The sequence below is a fragment of the Carcharodon carcharias genome, chromosome 16, assembly GCF_017639515.1.
Source record: "Carcharodon carcharias isolate sCarCar2 chromosome 16, sCarCar2.pri, whole genome shotgun sequence".
In the NCBI taxonomy this organism is placed as follows: Eukaryota; Metazoa; Chordata; class Chondrichthyes; order Lamniformes; family Lamnidae; genus Carcharodon; species Carcharodon carcharias.
Window position 1 is genome coordinate 59943452 of NC_054482.1, and position 15390 is coordinate 59958841.

A 15390-nucleotide genomic window follows, 5' to 3' on the forward strand; every position below is an offset into this window, starting at 1 on the left:
TGTAGAGTTTCATTCCTTCGGATTTGAATTATTTTTGGATATTTCCAAAAAATTAAAATAGCTACATATTCAACTTTTTTTCTCTCTCTCTCCCTTTAATCACATATTTCTCCCCCTTTCTTTATTTTGATTCCTATACATGATTTGGCATTGAACTAACTATTCTAACTTATACTTCCAGATTCTGGCTCTGTGCCTCTAAGGATTCTTCACTCTGCTTGGTGAAACGTGTCCTGTTCACATAGGCACCAGATCCCTTGTAGAGGGCACTGCAATGAATTGGATTTCTGATTACAAAGAGTATTAAAAACCCCATAGAAAGTCTGTGGGCAAGTGTATGTTTAATGAACAGCTGCTTTGTTCCCTGCGAACTGCAAATCTGGGTTATGATTTGATTCATTAATCTTATTTTGTATAATTTGGGCGTTTATTGTTTGTTCCCCTTTAAAAATGGGGACTTTTGTGAGATCGTTTTTATTTCTGTTGTTGACTCTGCGTGTTGTTTAATTTGGTCAATAAGAAAAGTGGAAAAGGCATTATATTTGTGGTAGCCGCAAAAATTTGCGGCATTTAAAAGGTTAAGAGCGGCTGTTTGATATGTCCTGTCACGAGGGAGAAGCCGCGCCTCCAGTTCTTAGCAATTCGCTGAGTCTTTTTGCTGGGATTGGTGGGGGGTGGAAGTCTTGTTTAGCGTCTTTTGAGCTGGGCCCTGGTGAAAGTTGGTTGTCTGTTTATTTCCAGTCAAGGTTATTGTACTGGAAAAAAAAGTAATGCCTGTTGGAGACAAGCTATCGAGCGGATTTCAGCCGCCTTTTGAACATTTTTCTACCCAGGCACTTCATGTGGGACAGGATGCTGAGCAGTGGAAGTCAAAGGCAGTGGTGCCTCCTATATCTCTGTCAACCACGTTTAAACAGAGTGCTCCGGGGCAGCATGCGGTAAGTGTTTAATGGTAAGACAGCCTTCGGTTTCCAGTGTTACTTTTGACTAGAGTGAAGAGGCAAAAGCCTGGCGTGCACCTTTGATTACAGCAAAGTGTTATTTGGCGGGCGGGGGTGTGTTATTAATATGCTAGTAATTTGTGTTGTGCATCATTTACATTTACCGGCAAAAGGAATTGAACGTGTGTTTAAAAACGGATGTTCGTATTTTATTAGGGTTGCCAACCCGCCACGATTGGCTTGGGGTTTCGAACCGCTGTGTGCAATCCTGGAGAAAAATCATAGGGACATTAAAAGGGTTTTTTCTAATTAAATTTTCTTTGAACATCTCTCTTTACCAAGTGTAAAAATATTTTTGCTCTCCTAATTTCCTTGTTAAATTTCCCCCCTACACATTCTATACTCCTCCAGGGCTTCTGCTGTTTTGAGCCCTCTGCCATAAGCCTTCCTTTTTCTCTTTATCCAATCCTGTATATCTCCCGACATCCTGGATTTGTTGGTCCCGCCCTTTGTCTTTACTGGAATATGTTGGCCCTGTACTCTCCCCATTTCCTTCTTGAATGAGTCCCACTGCTGTGATGCAGATTTACCTAAAAGTAGTTGCTCCCAGTCCACTGTGGCCAAATCATATCTGATCATATTAAAATTGGCCTTCCTCCAATTTAGAGCTGATTTCTGTCCCATCCCTGTCCTTTTCCATAACAACCTTGAATCTAATGGAGTTATGATCACTATCTGAAAAATGATCCCCCACTGACACCTCTGCCACTTGCCCACCTTCATTCCCTAAAATTAAGTCCAGGACCGCCACCTCTCCTGTAGGACCTTCTACGTACTGGTTTAGAAAGCTCTCCTGGATGCATTTTAAGAATTCTGCTCCTTCTACAGCTATCACACTATGACTAAACGAGTTAATATTAGGGAAGTTGAAGTACCCTACTATTACTACCCTATTATTTTTACACTTCTCTGAAATTTGCCTACATATCTGCTCTTCTATTTCTCTTTGGGGGTCTATAGTACACTCCCAGCAATGTGATTGCTCCTTTTTTGTTTTTCAGTTCTACCCACATGGCTGCATTTGAGGAGCCTTCTAAGATGTCATCCCTCCTTACTGCTGTAATTGATCCCATGATCAATATTGCAATACCCCCTCCTCTCTTACCTCCTTCCCTGTCTTGCCTGAAGATCCTTTTTCCTGGAATATTGAACTGCCAATCCTGCTCTCCTCTCAATCATATCTCTGACAGCAATTACATCATACTTCCATGTGTTAATTTGTGCTCTCAACTCACCTGCCTTATTTGTCAGACTCCTTGCATTAAAATAAATAACATCCAACCTTGCCAAGCCCCCTTGTGCCTTAACTGGCCTATAAATCCTTTGCCTTCCAGACTCACTTACTCTCTTCTAATTTTGGTTGTGTATCTCCCCTGCTGAACCCCTCTCAGGTATATTGCTTTTTTTTTTAACAACATAGACCAATTGCTGAACAAGTATTTTGGCATACACTAACAACAGTGGACATTTTATCTACAGTGCTTACTTTCTAACACCGCAACATCCTTTTTATTTGCGGGGATATTTTGGCTCAGCTTGTAGCAGCATTACCTCTGGACCTGAAAGTTGAGAGTTGAAGCGTTGCAGCAGGACTTACTGAGGAAAGTGTTGTTTTGTTCAATGCAGTGTCCTTGGATAAGATATTAACCTCTATTTCAGCTAGATAAACAGGGCCTTTCAAGATTAGAGAGTGCTGTTAACCTAGATAAGCATTTCTTCCTCAACCAAAGTCATGAAAACAAACCAATTCATCTAAATTGGAAAGTTGTCCATCCTACCATCTGTTCATATTTCATAATTACCAAGAATGGGTATTTGATAATTCTGACCAGAAGTTAAAATTAATCATTTTTCCAAATAACAAGTTGAATATTTTTGCCCAACTTAAGTTCAAAGTTGCACGATGTTGATTCTAAACTAACCAACATTTGGAACCATTTCAGATTTACTTCTGTAAACAATTAGTTTTTTGTTCAATGATTAAAATAAATGTACAAGGTTAGCAAAAACTTGATGTACCCATATAACATTCACAAATTGCACAATTTATTACCTTCAATGGTAATCTTGAAACATGTCTATAATTTAACTTTTGAATGGGGGAATATATGGTTGCTTTGACTTATTATGATTTGATGCAGATTGGAATAAGTGGGGGAGAAACTTGGATGCTATTTTCACAAGACAGAAGGTCAAGGGGAAACTTGAGGCTTTTAATTTGGGGAAAGAAAATTGCCTCTGGTAGGGGAGTTGGTGACCAGGAAAATATTTAATATTAAGCAAGAAGATGGGTTAGGAGAAATTTCTTTAGAAGCTTGTTGGAGCATGGAATGCTTTGTTGTAGGAAGTGGTTGAGGTTGAGATATTATCGTCTTTTACTGGAAGACTATGAATATTTTAAATCTGAGAAAGACACAGGGCTATTTGGGCAGTGGGATTAATTTGATTAATCCAAGCCAATCACTAAGACCAGGTAGCCTCCTCATGCTGTAAACTTTTATGGTTCTATCTTCATTATGTGCAGAATTTATCCTGCCCCACTACCTGAAGAGTCAATGGAGAGCAAATCCCTGCTGGTGTTATCTGCCCCGAAACCAGTTAATACCCAATAGAACATTAATTGGCTGGAGGCGAGACCTTCTCCCCTCGCTTGGGAGGAAGATCCACCTAAGACAGCTGCCGGCCAATCTGATTGACTGGTAACTCTGTAGTCTTGGCTCTGCCACCAAGAGTGAGAGGATTACTCCCAGAGCCAGGATGGAGGTAAGTGTGAGGGTCTCTTGGTGGGGATGGGAGAGGTGGGCAGCCAATTTGGAAAGGGCCAGGGCAGTAAGTGGCCATAAATTAATTAAGGGCCTCAGTTGGAGTGAGGGTGGATCATCCTTGGCCTTGCCTGTTCCCCTGTAACTCTGAACACAAGTTGAGAGCTGGGAGGCCAGCTGGGGAATTTTGAGCCCCTGCACAAGCCTACAAACCTGTTGCCAGGGGCCTGTAAGATTCTGCCTTACATGTACTGGAAGTTCAGCTGCACTGCTGTAAATGATTTTGTAGCTCAGGCTGTATATAGCAATGGACTGAACTTAAAGGACTAATTTTATTTAAATCTGTGCCTGTTTATTACATTGGTTCCCATAAGATTCATGTAAGCACCTTTCTTTAGCAGCAAATGTATTATTCTTTACTCTAGTGTTAACAGGACATGTACACCAAGCTGGGCCTGATTTGTGAAAGCAAGTGCAGGAGTTACACATCTTTTTAACTTCAACAAAGTTGATTCAAATCATTGGTGCCTGAAAGGACTATCCAAAGTTTGGTGACCCATAAATGTACCACAGTTTTGTATGTGGGGCTGAAAATGATGGCTTCAGTTTTCCTAACTTCAGTTGGAGGAAATTGAGTCAAAGACTGCCTCTCTCAAATCAGGTTTTCAGACAGCATAGGTCTGTTTGAGGGAGTTAGAGAGTTAGAACTTGTCAGAGCCTCCCTGGGGAAGCTAACCTGATGCTTGCAGGCTGTGTCACCAAGAGAGACATGTAGGTGATGGATAGAGCCATTAGTTCCTGGAGATACTCAAAGATATGAGTGAAGAGAAGCCATTTCTGGAGGTGTGGTTGTTGCATTGGGAAGAGTAGGAAAGAAATGATGAGGGCTGACCAAAACAGATGAATGTATTCTAAAGGGTGTGACTGTCTTCTGGAAAGGTCTGCAGGTATTTCTCCCCCTCCCTTATGTTGAGCAGTGTCTTTATTAGGCTTCCAGATGAATAATCCTGATCCTGAATTCCTCTACCTGCTTGCACTTTCTGCAAATATGCTTTTCATGGGTCGCCTTGGCAAAAGTTCCCACATTCCAGAGCTGCAACATAACACCTATACTGCCATTGTTACTTATGTTGTTTGGTTAACTTAATTACTTAATTAATTTAGGGATACAAATATTAACACCTACAGAACCTACTGCCAATTCCGCCCCAATCCCAACTTCTATGCAATTGTGACTCCAGTTCTGCATAGTCAGAATGAGGTGCTAGGTACCAAATTAAGAAGCAGAACCTCAAAGATGATCATTTATGGATTATTACCTGAGCCACATGCAAATTGGCATGGAGCAAATAAGATTAGAGAAATAAATCGTGACTCAAAGACTGGCGTGGGAGAAGTGGGTTCTGATTCATAGGGCACTGGCATCAACACTGTGGAAAGTGGGGGCTGCACTGTTGGAATGGTCTACACTTGAACTATGCTGGGACCAGTTGCAGTACTAGAAGTAGAAAGAGCTTTAAGGTAAACATTGGGAGCAAGGGTTCAAAATTGGGTAGATGTAGCAAATCAAGAGGTCAAGGCAGGAGAGCAAAACAGTGATATGGGAAATGAGGATCAGAGAATGGCAGGAAGGGACAGAGAAAAAAATCTAAGAATACACCAACAGTCAAAACTGGATGTTACAAAGACAAAATTAAAGGCTCTGTATCTGAATGCGTGTTGCATTCTTAACAAAGTAAACACATTGATAGTGCACATTGAAGGAAATAAATATGATCTGATTGCCATTATGGAGATGTAGCTGCAGGATGACCAGGATTGGGTCTTTAATATTGAGGGGTATATAACCTTCAAGAAAAATAGGAAGCTAGGTAAAAGTGGAGGGCTAGCACTGTTGATCAAGGATGGTATTGATGCAATAGTTAGAGATGACCTTGGTTCAGGAGATCAGGATGTAAAATTGGTTTGGGTGGAGATGAGGAATAATAGGGGAAAAGTCACTAGTGGGAGTGGTCTACAGGCCCCAGAACAGTAACCACAATGTAGGACAAAGCATACTAGAAGAAATATTGGGTGCTTGTGATAAAGGGATAGTAATAATCATGGGTGACTTTAATCTATATATGAACTAGAAAAATCAGAGTGGCATTAATTGCCTGGATGAGGAGTTCATAGAATGCTTTTGAGTTTTTGTTAAGAGTAGGACGTTCCGGCACCAACCAGGGTGGGTTATATTAGACTTGGTATTGTGTAATCTGATAAGCTTCATTACTGACCTGAGTAAAGGCACCCTGGTAACAGCAACCATGATATAATTGAATTTTACATCCGGTTTGAAATGGAGAAGAACAGTACTTTAAACTTAAATAAGGGCAATTATGTGAGCATGAAAGCTGAGCTAGCTGAAGTGAACTGGTTTACTAGGCTAGAGGATAGATCAACAGAGAAACAGTGGCAGATATTAAGGGGATATTTCAAAATACTCAGAACAAGTATATTCTACTGCAAAGAAAAATTCTAAGGGGAGGACCCACCACTCATAGTTAACTAAAGAAATTAAGGAATGCATATAATTGCACAAAATTGAATGGCAGGCCAGATGATTGGTCATAATATAAGGAATGGCAGGGAATGACTAAAAGGTTAATCAAGAGAAAGGAATTAGAGAGGAAGGTAGCTAGAAATGTAAAAATAAATAGCAAGAGTTTCTACAGGTATTTAAAAAGGAAGAAAGTAAAGTGAGTGTTAGTCGTCTAGAGAGTGAGAATGGGGAGTTAATAGATAATAAGGAAATAGTGGATAAAATAACAAATTTTGCTTCTGGCTTCATTATAGAGGATACAAGCCACATTCCAGTTATAGCTGTAAATCGGGAGGGGGGACTTGGTGAAATTACAATCACTAGGAAAGTAGTCCTGAGCAAGCTGATAGAGCTGCTGACTGACAAGTCTCTGGGTTCTGATGGACTTCATCCTATGGTCTGAAAAGAAGTGGCTAATGAGGTAGTAGATGCGTTCGTGTGAGTTTTCCAAAATTTGCTAAATTCTGGAGAGGTTCCATCAGACTAGAAAGTAGCAAATATAATCCCTCTTCAAGAAGGGAGGGAGAAAGAAAACAGGAAACTATAAGCCGGTTAGCTTGATGTCTATCGTGGGGCAGGTGTTAGAATTCTTCATTTAAGGTGGTTATAGCTGGGCACTTAAAACTCGAGGTAATCAGGAAGAGTCAGAATGGTTAAACAGGATTTCCCTTTCATAAAACCAATTTATTAAGTTCTTTGAAGAAGTAATGTGTGGTGGATAGAGGGGCACCTGTAGATGTACTGTTCTTGGTTTCCAGAAAGCACTTGATAAGGTGCCACAAAGGTTATTGCGATAAATAAAATCTCATGGTGTAGGGGTAACATATTAGCCTGATAGAAGATTGGCTGGCTGGTAAACAACAGTATGCATAGATGGTTCTTTTTCTGATTGGCAAGATGCGATGAGTAGAGTCCTGCAGAGGTGATGAGGCTTCAACTTTTTACAATTTATATCAATTACTTAAATGAGGGGACAGTAGCAAAATTTTCAGATGACACAAAGATAGGTAGGAAAGAATGTTGTGAAGAGGACATGAGGTTGCAGACAGTTATAAATAGGTTAAGTGGGCACAAATCTGGCAGTTGGAGTGTAATGTGGGAAAATGTGAAGTTGTTCATTTTGGCAGGAAGAATAAAAAAGCAGAGTATTACTTAAATGGAGAACGACTGCAGAGGGATCCAGGTGTTCTAGTGCATGAGTCACAAAGTTAGTATGCAGGTACAGCGAGTAACCAAGAAGGCTAATGAATGCTATCCTTTTATTACAAGAGGAAGTGAACATAAAAGTAAGGATGTTATGCTTCAGTTGGAGGTGGTTCAGAGGAGATTTACTAGATTAATACCTGGAATTATTGGGTTGCCTTATGAGGAAAGGTTGAACAGATTGGGCTTGTTTCCACAGGAGTTTAGAAGAATGCATGGTGACTTGATTGAAGTATATAAGATCCTGAATGGTATTTACAAGGTAGACACGGAAAGGTTGTTTCCACTCGTGGGTTTGTCCAGAACTAGGAGGCACAGTTTTTAAAAGTAAGGATCACCCTTTTAGGACAGATGAAGAGAAATGAGGGTCATGTGACTTTGGAACTCATTGCATCAGAAGGCGGTGGAGGTGGGGTCATTGAATATTTTTAAGACAGAGTTGGTTTGGACAGGGGGATCAAAGGTTATTGGGGGTGGATGGGAATGTGGAATTCAAATCACAACTTGATCAGTCATGTCTTATCGTATGGCAGAGCAGACTCAAGGGGTCGAATGCCTTACTTCTATTTTGTATGTTTGTATGGAAGGTGGTCCGAACAGCTTGTGGTAAGTCACCTTGTCGTGTCCAGGGTTGTTTGATGCAAGTAGGAGTGAGAAAGGATAGGAATCAGTTGCTTCCCAAAAAAAAAAATGATTTTCCAGCTGTCCAGGGATAATTAACAAAGGTGGTGTATGCTGCATTTAGATTGAAACTGTAAGCTATTGAGAAATTTGTAGTGTTGTTTTCGTTCCTTTTCAGCTGCACATGCCAGAGGATTGTTATTTCATCTGTAAAGGCTTTTTGTGAATCTATTATACTGCTAAAGTGTCTGTTTCTGGGTTTTTCTACAGGGCTTTGAATACAGCCGTAGTGGAAATCCTACACGGAATTGTTTGGAGAAAGCTGTTGCAGCTGTTGATGGAGCAAAATACAGTAGGTCACAGAACCTGGTATTTTTAGATTTTTGTTCTGTGGGGTAGAGGAAGACTTTTATTGATAAGGGGTTCTTTTGTCTCAAGACAGAAAAATGCCCCGGGTTTTGATGAATTGTAGAAATTTGACTTTGTCAGCATTGCATACCGGGGTGGGGGGGGTGCTGAAATTGGGCATGGTAGCACCTATTTTTATTCTGAATGGTTAAGTCCCGTTGGGTTTCAAAATTGCATCCACAATAAGCATGCACAGTTCCAACGTGAAGAGCACCAGCTATTATCTTGGTAAATGGGTTAGGGTGTATGCACTTCATGTCCACTTGAAGCATGCAGAGCAGGCAGATCATGACATTACCACTAGTGCTGCCATTTTGGAGTTCCACACTCCATTTAGTACCATCTCTTAATCTCTCACAGTTGAACATGCATTCAGCAGCATGAAGGTCACAACCTCACCAGTGCTGTTTAAAAGGATCATGATCTATTTACAGATTAGCTGCTGGTTTATTTATGGCTGGCAAGGATAAATGTTGAGAGGCTGTTTTCTCCTGACTGGAAAGTCTGAAACCAAATATAGTCATCTCAGGATAAGAGATTGGCCATTCTCAAATGATGAGAAATTTCTTCACTTGGAAGGTTGGGAATCTTTAGAAGTCTGTATCCTGAAGGGCTGTGGATGCTCAGTCTTGTAGACTGAGATCAATAGTTTTTTTTTGGATGCTCAGGAAATTGGAATAATCAGGAAAGTTGTTAAAGTTCAGGATGATATTGAACCAAGGAGCAGGCTTGAGGGGCCAAATGGTCTACCCATACCATTACTTCATATAAAAGCAAAAAACTGCAGATGCTGGAAATCCAAAACAAAAATAAAAATACCTGGAAAAACTCAGCAGGTCTGACAGCATCTGTGGAGAGGACCACAGTTAATGTTTCGAGTCCGTATGACTCTTCAATAGTTGTTGAAGAGTCATATGGATTCGAAACGTTAACTGTGTTCCTCTCCACAGATGCTGTCAGACCTGCTGAGTTTTACCCTTATTTCATATGTTTAGCATCTGAAGTGAAAACTAATTTGAGTCCCACCGATGGAGTGTGAATGAATAATAGCGTAGAATGTACAAATTGTTTCTTAATGCGACACTTAATTGCTTACCATGGAACCCTATGACCATATAAACAGTTCCAAAGAACAGACTGAATTAGATGATTCCTTTTGTGAATGTTTTTGCTATTGTAATTTCAGTTGCTAAAGAATACTTAAGGACCCTAGAGATAAAAGCAAAGAACTGCGGATGCTGGAAATCCAAAACAAAAACAGAAATACCTGGAAAAACTCAGCAGGTCTGGCAGCATCGGTGGAGAAGAGCACAGTTGACGTTTCGAGTGCTCTCGAATGCTCTTCTCCACCGATGCTGCCAGACCTGCTGAGTTTTTCCAGGTATTTGTGTTTTTGGTTTTGTCTTAAGGACCCTATATGGTCCTGATACCATTATATTAGGTGTTAATGTGGGGTCATCTGAGGTTTTCAGTGGCTATTGATCAAGTGTCAGATTTGCATTCATGTTCCACTCTTTCAAAGTCTTTATCTACTTTTGGATTGGGTAAAAGAATCACCTTTTTAAAGAGCTGTGGGCTCCTCTTGCTTTAGCTAAAATTTGTCAAAAATGAATATTTCCAAGCACACACTTTGGATGTTTTCAAGGATTGATTTAAAATGGCAATTGATTTTCCCCCAAATCGAAGCAACTGTCAAAGCTGTAAAATATTTTGCCCATAGATTACTACTGAATTTTTTTTTTTGAGTCTGTGGGTTAAGAGCAACCCTGTTTGAGTTTATTATTCCAGTTAGTCATTCAAGTTTTTTAAAAAAAACTTGACTAAATACATCACATTAGATATCCTCAAGGCAGTAACTTTCTTTCATGTGATCCCAAATGATGAATGTTGGGTTATTGAGCTTTGAGTAAATATGTGTCTAATTGTGTTAGTGTGTAGCGATGTCAGACAGACAATATCTTTCTAGCAGGGTGTTACTGGATGCAATCTAATGACAGAATCACAACTAATTAGTTCCTGTTCCTGTTCTTCTCATCTTTATCTACAGATGATGCCAATTGTAGTGCTGCAATTGTTAGCCTGGTTGGGAGCTAACTACATCCAGTCCTAGGCCTAAACCTGGGACCTTCCTAGTCTGTGTGGCTCATTGCTCACAAAACCATGCAGGAAATATTTTTGGTTTTATGGATAGAATTCTGAAATACTTTTGGACAGAGTAAAAGATGGTGACCTCATCATTGCTGTTTTTTTTAGGAGCTGTAATCTTCTCCCCTGTAGTATAAATTTAAGTACCTATACAGCAGAGATTAGAATGCATGATCAGAGAATACAAAGAGATAAGGAGCGAATTAAAAAAACAATACCAAGATGAAGCATAAAATTATCAAGGAAAATTAAACAAATATTGATAGGAAAATGACCATTAAGGGATAAACAAGATGATACTACAGGTGACAATAAAGTGATGTCAAAAAATATTAAATTATTTTGTTTTGGTATTTACCAGGTAGATAGGAAAGGTAGCAATGAGAAAAATGCAATTTGGAATAAAAGAAGGATGTATTGAATAAGCTAACCAACTCTGGATAAAAACCCTGGTTCAGATGGATTGCATTCAAATATTTTTAAAGAATCTGGGGAAAAGATAGCAGAGACATACTATATATTAAAAAAAAGGTGTAGTGCCATTAGACTGATGGATAGCTAATGTAATTTCTATATTCAAGAAGGGGCATAGAACATGACCAAGGAATTCATACAACTTAACATCGGTGGTAGGAATAATGATGGAATCCCTACTGAAGGAGAGAATAGAAGAGCATCTAGAAACAAAAAGTATAACGGTCAATAGTTAGCATTGATTTCGAAGGGAAAAATCTTGTTTAACCAACCTTTTTGAGTTTTTTTGAGAATGTGATAAGTTATATCTATAGCATTACCTTTATCTGGATGTCCATATAGACTATTGAATGAGGTCAGAGAATATGGAGCCTGGGGACAGGTGCCAGTATGGATTGCTAGCTGGCTTCAAAACAGGAAGCAGAGAGTGGGAGTGAAGGTTGGTCATTCAGAGTGACAGAAGGTGGAAAAAGGTGTTCCAGAGGATCAGTGTTGGAGCCACTGCTACTCTCAATTTACCATTTGGACTTTGTATTCAAAAACACAATTTCCAAATTTGAGTGCTACCAGATTTGGCAGAGGTTGTGGGAGGGTGCACGGGTGCCATCGAGTGTTGGTAGAGATAGTCGATACTGTTGGACTGAAACAAATTACATTTAATAAACTCGCAAAACAGACAAATAATTGAACAATGTATTTCTGACACTTATCTGTGAGCATTTTGGTTGGAAGAGTAGGGAGGCCACATTATTTGGATGGTGCAAGTCAGGGTAGAAGAGAGAAACAAGGGACCTTGGAGTACACCAAGCGCTAAACGTTGTGCCACAGTTTAGTAAGACCATTTAAAAAAAAAAAGCAAACCAAGCACTAGGTTTTTATTTCTAGGGGGACAGAATTGAAAAGTAAGGACATCATGCTAAACTTATAAGGAACCTTGGTTAGACCACACTAAGAATAACGTGCAGTTCTGGCCACCATATTAGAAAAAAGAAGCACTAGACAATGTGCAGAGGAGATTTATAAATATGTCAGAAATGCATAGATTTATGTGGCAGGAAAGGATTGACTGGCTGGGTCTCTTCTCTCAAAAAGAAGGCTGAGTGGTGATCTAAATAGAGGTCTTTAAAATTATACAAGGCTTTGATAGAGAGACAATATTTCCTTCTGTGAGGAAGAGCATATCTAGAGGCCATCAATATAAGTGACCAAAAAATCCAGTAGTGAATTTAGAAGAAACCTCTTTAACTAAAGAGTGGTGCAAATGTGGAACTTGCTACCATAGGGAGTAATTAAGTATGATGCATTTAAAGAAAAGGTAGACAAGTGTTTGAGGGAGAAGGGAATAGATGGTTACGTTGATTGATTTTAAATGAGGAAAGATTGGAGGAACCTGGAGTGGAGCATATAATCTGGCATGGACTGGTTGGGCTAACTGGTATGTTTCTGTGCTGCATGTTCTGTTTGAGATTAAATTGTGCCCTATCTTTGCATTTAATTTGGTAGCTCATTGATTTTTCTTTTTTCCCCTTTCTGCAGGTTTAGCATTTGCATCTGGTTTGGCAACTACGATGACAATAGCACACCTACTCAAGTCTGGTGATAACATAATTTGCATGAATGATGTCTATGGAGGTATGGGTCTGAAACTTTCAAGGTGTGATCACTTTTTTTGCAATAACATGGAGCTCTGTATTTCTGTCCTGGACTTTTGAACTGGGCCTCTTCGGAAATGTGGAGTGTACCTGGCGTCCTTCGTAGTACAGGATTGTCAGAGAAGTCAAACCAAGCCCCCTTTTTTTTACAGCACTAGTTACTAAATTTTGTTAAATCTTCATTCACTAACAGTGTGTTGGTGAATGAGTGTGAATAAGGTAAATGGTTCGGGTGCCAGCTGGTTAGTTTGAAGAGTTGGTAGGGTGCCAGCTGACCATCCAGAGACTGGAAGACCTGGACCATGCTTTGCATTGTCTTTGATAATGGGACCTTGCCAGAAAGGCACAGCAATAATCATAGGGGATTTTAACCTACACACAGACTGGAAAAACCAGATGGGCAAAGGTGGCATAGATGTGAGGTTCATAGAATGTTATCGGGAGAGGTTCTTAAAACAGCATGTTATGGAGCCGACCAGAGAGCAGGCTATACTTGACCTGGTATTGAGCAATGAGTTAGGATTAATTGATAATCTCATAGTGAGGGCACCCATAAGTAGCTGCGCTCATAAAATAATTGAATTTTACAGTCATTGAGGGAGAAACGATTGCGTCCAAAACTAGTATTTTAAACTTTAAGGGCAATTATGAGGGCATGAAAGCAGCTAGCTAAAGTGAACTGGCAAGTTAGGCTAAGGCTGAGGTTCAGTGGCAGACATTTAACAGGATATTCCAGAATATACACATTCCAATGAGAGAAAAATTCCAACGGGAGGGCACAGCATCTGTGGTTAATTAAAAAAGTTAAAGACAGTATCAAACTTCAAGAAAAACATATCATTGCAGATAGATGGGTGACAGGTCAGAAGATTGGAAAGAATGTAATGAGCAGCAAAGAATGATAAGATTAATAAGGAGGGAAAAAATTAGTGTGAGAGAAAGCTAGCTAGTAATATGAAGATGGATAGTAAGAGTTTCTATAGATCTTGAAATAAGAAAAGAGTTAACAAAGTGAGCATTGGTCCAAGAAAGTGTCTGAGGAACTGATAATGGAAAGTAAGGAGATGGTGGATGAATTAAACGGGTGTTTTGTTCTGTCTTCACCATTGAGTACTTGAGTAACATCCCGGAAATAGCTGTAAATCAGGAAATGGAAGGGAGGGAGGAACTTGGAAAATTACAATCACCAGGAAAGTGATATTAAGCAAATTGTTGGGGCTATAGGCTGACAAATCTCCAGGTCTGGCTGGACTTCACCCTAAGGTCTTGAAATAAGTGACTAATGAGATAGTTGATGTATTGGTTTTCATTTTCCAAAATTCCCTAGATTCAGGATAAGGTTCCATTTGATTGGAAAATAGCAAATATAACTCCATTACTCAAAAAAGGGAGGCAGACAGCCAGAATCTACAGGTCAGTTAGCCTAACGTATCATTGGGAAAATTGTTTAAAAGCTATTATTAAAGATGTTACAGCAGGGCACTTAAAAAAAAATTCATGGCAACCATGCAGAGTCAACATGGTTTTGTAAAAGGGAAATTCTGTTTAGCCAACTTATTGGTGTTCTTTGAAGGAGTCACATGTGCTGCGAATAAAGGGGTGGTACTTAGATTTCCAGAAGGCATTTGATAAAGTCCTACATCAAAGGTTATTGCAGAAAATAAAAGCTCATGGTGTAGGAGGTTATATATTGGCATGTATAGAGGATTGGCTAGCTAACAAACAGAGCTGGCATAAATGGGTCTTTTTTTGGTTGGCTGAATGTGACAAATGGTGTGCCACATGGATTAGTGCTGGGACCTCAACTTTTTACAATTTATATGAATGACTTGGATGAAGGAATGGTTGTTAAATTTGCTGATGACACAAAGATAGGTAGAAAGTAAATTGTGAAGAGGACATGAGGCTACAAAATGACATTGGTTAAGTGAGTGGGCAAAGATTTGGCAAATGTGGGATCGTTTATTTTGGCAGGAAGAATAAAAAAGAAGCTTATTATCTAAATGGTGAGAGATTGCGGAACTCCTGAGGTGCAGAGGGATCTGAGTGTCCTAGTGCATGAATCACAGAAGGTTAGTTTACAGATATACCTAGCAATTAGGAAAGCTAATAGAATGTTATCATTTATTGCAAGGGGAATTGACGACAAAAGTAGGGAGTTTATGCTTCAGGGTGAGACCACATCTGGAGTATTGTGTGCAGTACTGGTCCTCTTATTTAAAGAAAGATCTAAATGCATTAGAAGCAATTCAGAGAAGGTTTATTAGACTAATAATAATGGGTTATCTTATAAGGAAAGGCTGGACAGGGTTAGGCTTGTATCTGCTGGAATTTAGAGTAAGAGGCAACTTGATTGAAACATGTAAGATCCTGAGGAGTCTTGACAGGGTGGATGTGGAAAAGATGTTTCCTCTCGTGGGAGAATCTAGAACTAGGGGTCACTGTTTAAAAATAAGGGGTTGCTGATTTAAGAGGAGAAATTTTTTAAGGGTTGTGAGTCTTCGGAACTTTCACCCTCAAAAGGCAGTGGAAGCAGAATCTTT

At 39.6% G+C, this 15390-nt stretch overlaps 1 protein-coding gene across 1 annotated transcript in view; it reads left to right on the forward strand.

Moving 5' to 3' along the window:
* The first annotated feature begins 643 nt into the window (after window positions 1-643).
* Window positions 644-15390, forward strand: part of LOC121289400 (cystathionine gamma-lyase-like) — a 49948-nt gene continuing 35201 nt past the window's right edge. The window contains exons 1-3 of the mRNA XM_041208828.1: window positions 644-938; window positions 8439-8520; window positions 12732-12827. Of these exons, the coding sequence (XP_041064762.1) occupies window positions 771-938; window positions 8439-8520; window positions 12732-12827 (346 nt within the window). The 5' untranslated portion in view covers window positions 644-770. The remainder of the gene's footprint in view (window positions 939-8438; window positions 8521-12731; window positions 12828-15390) is intronic.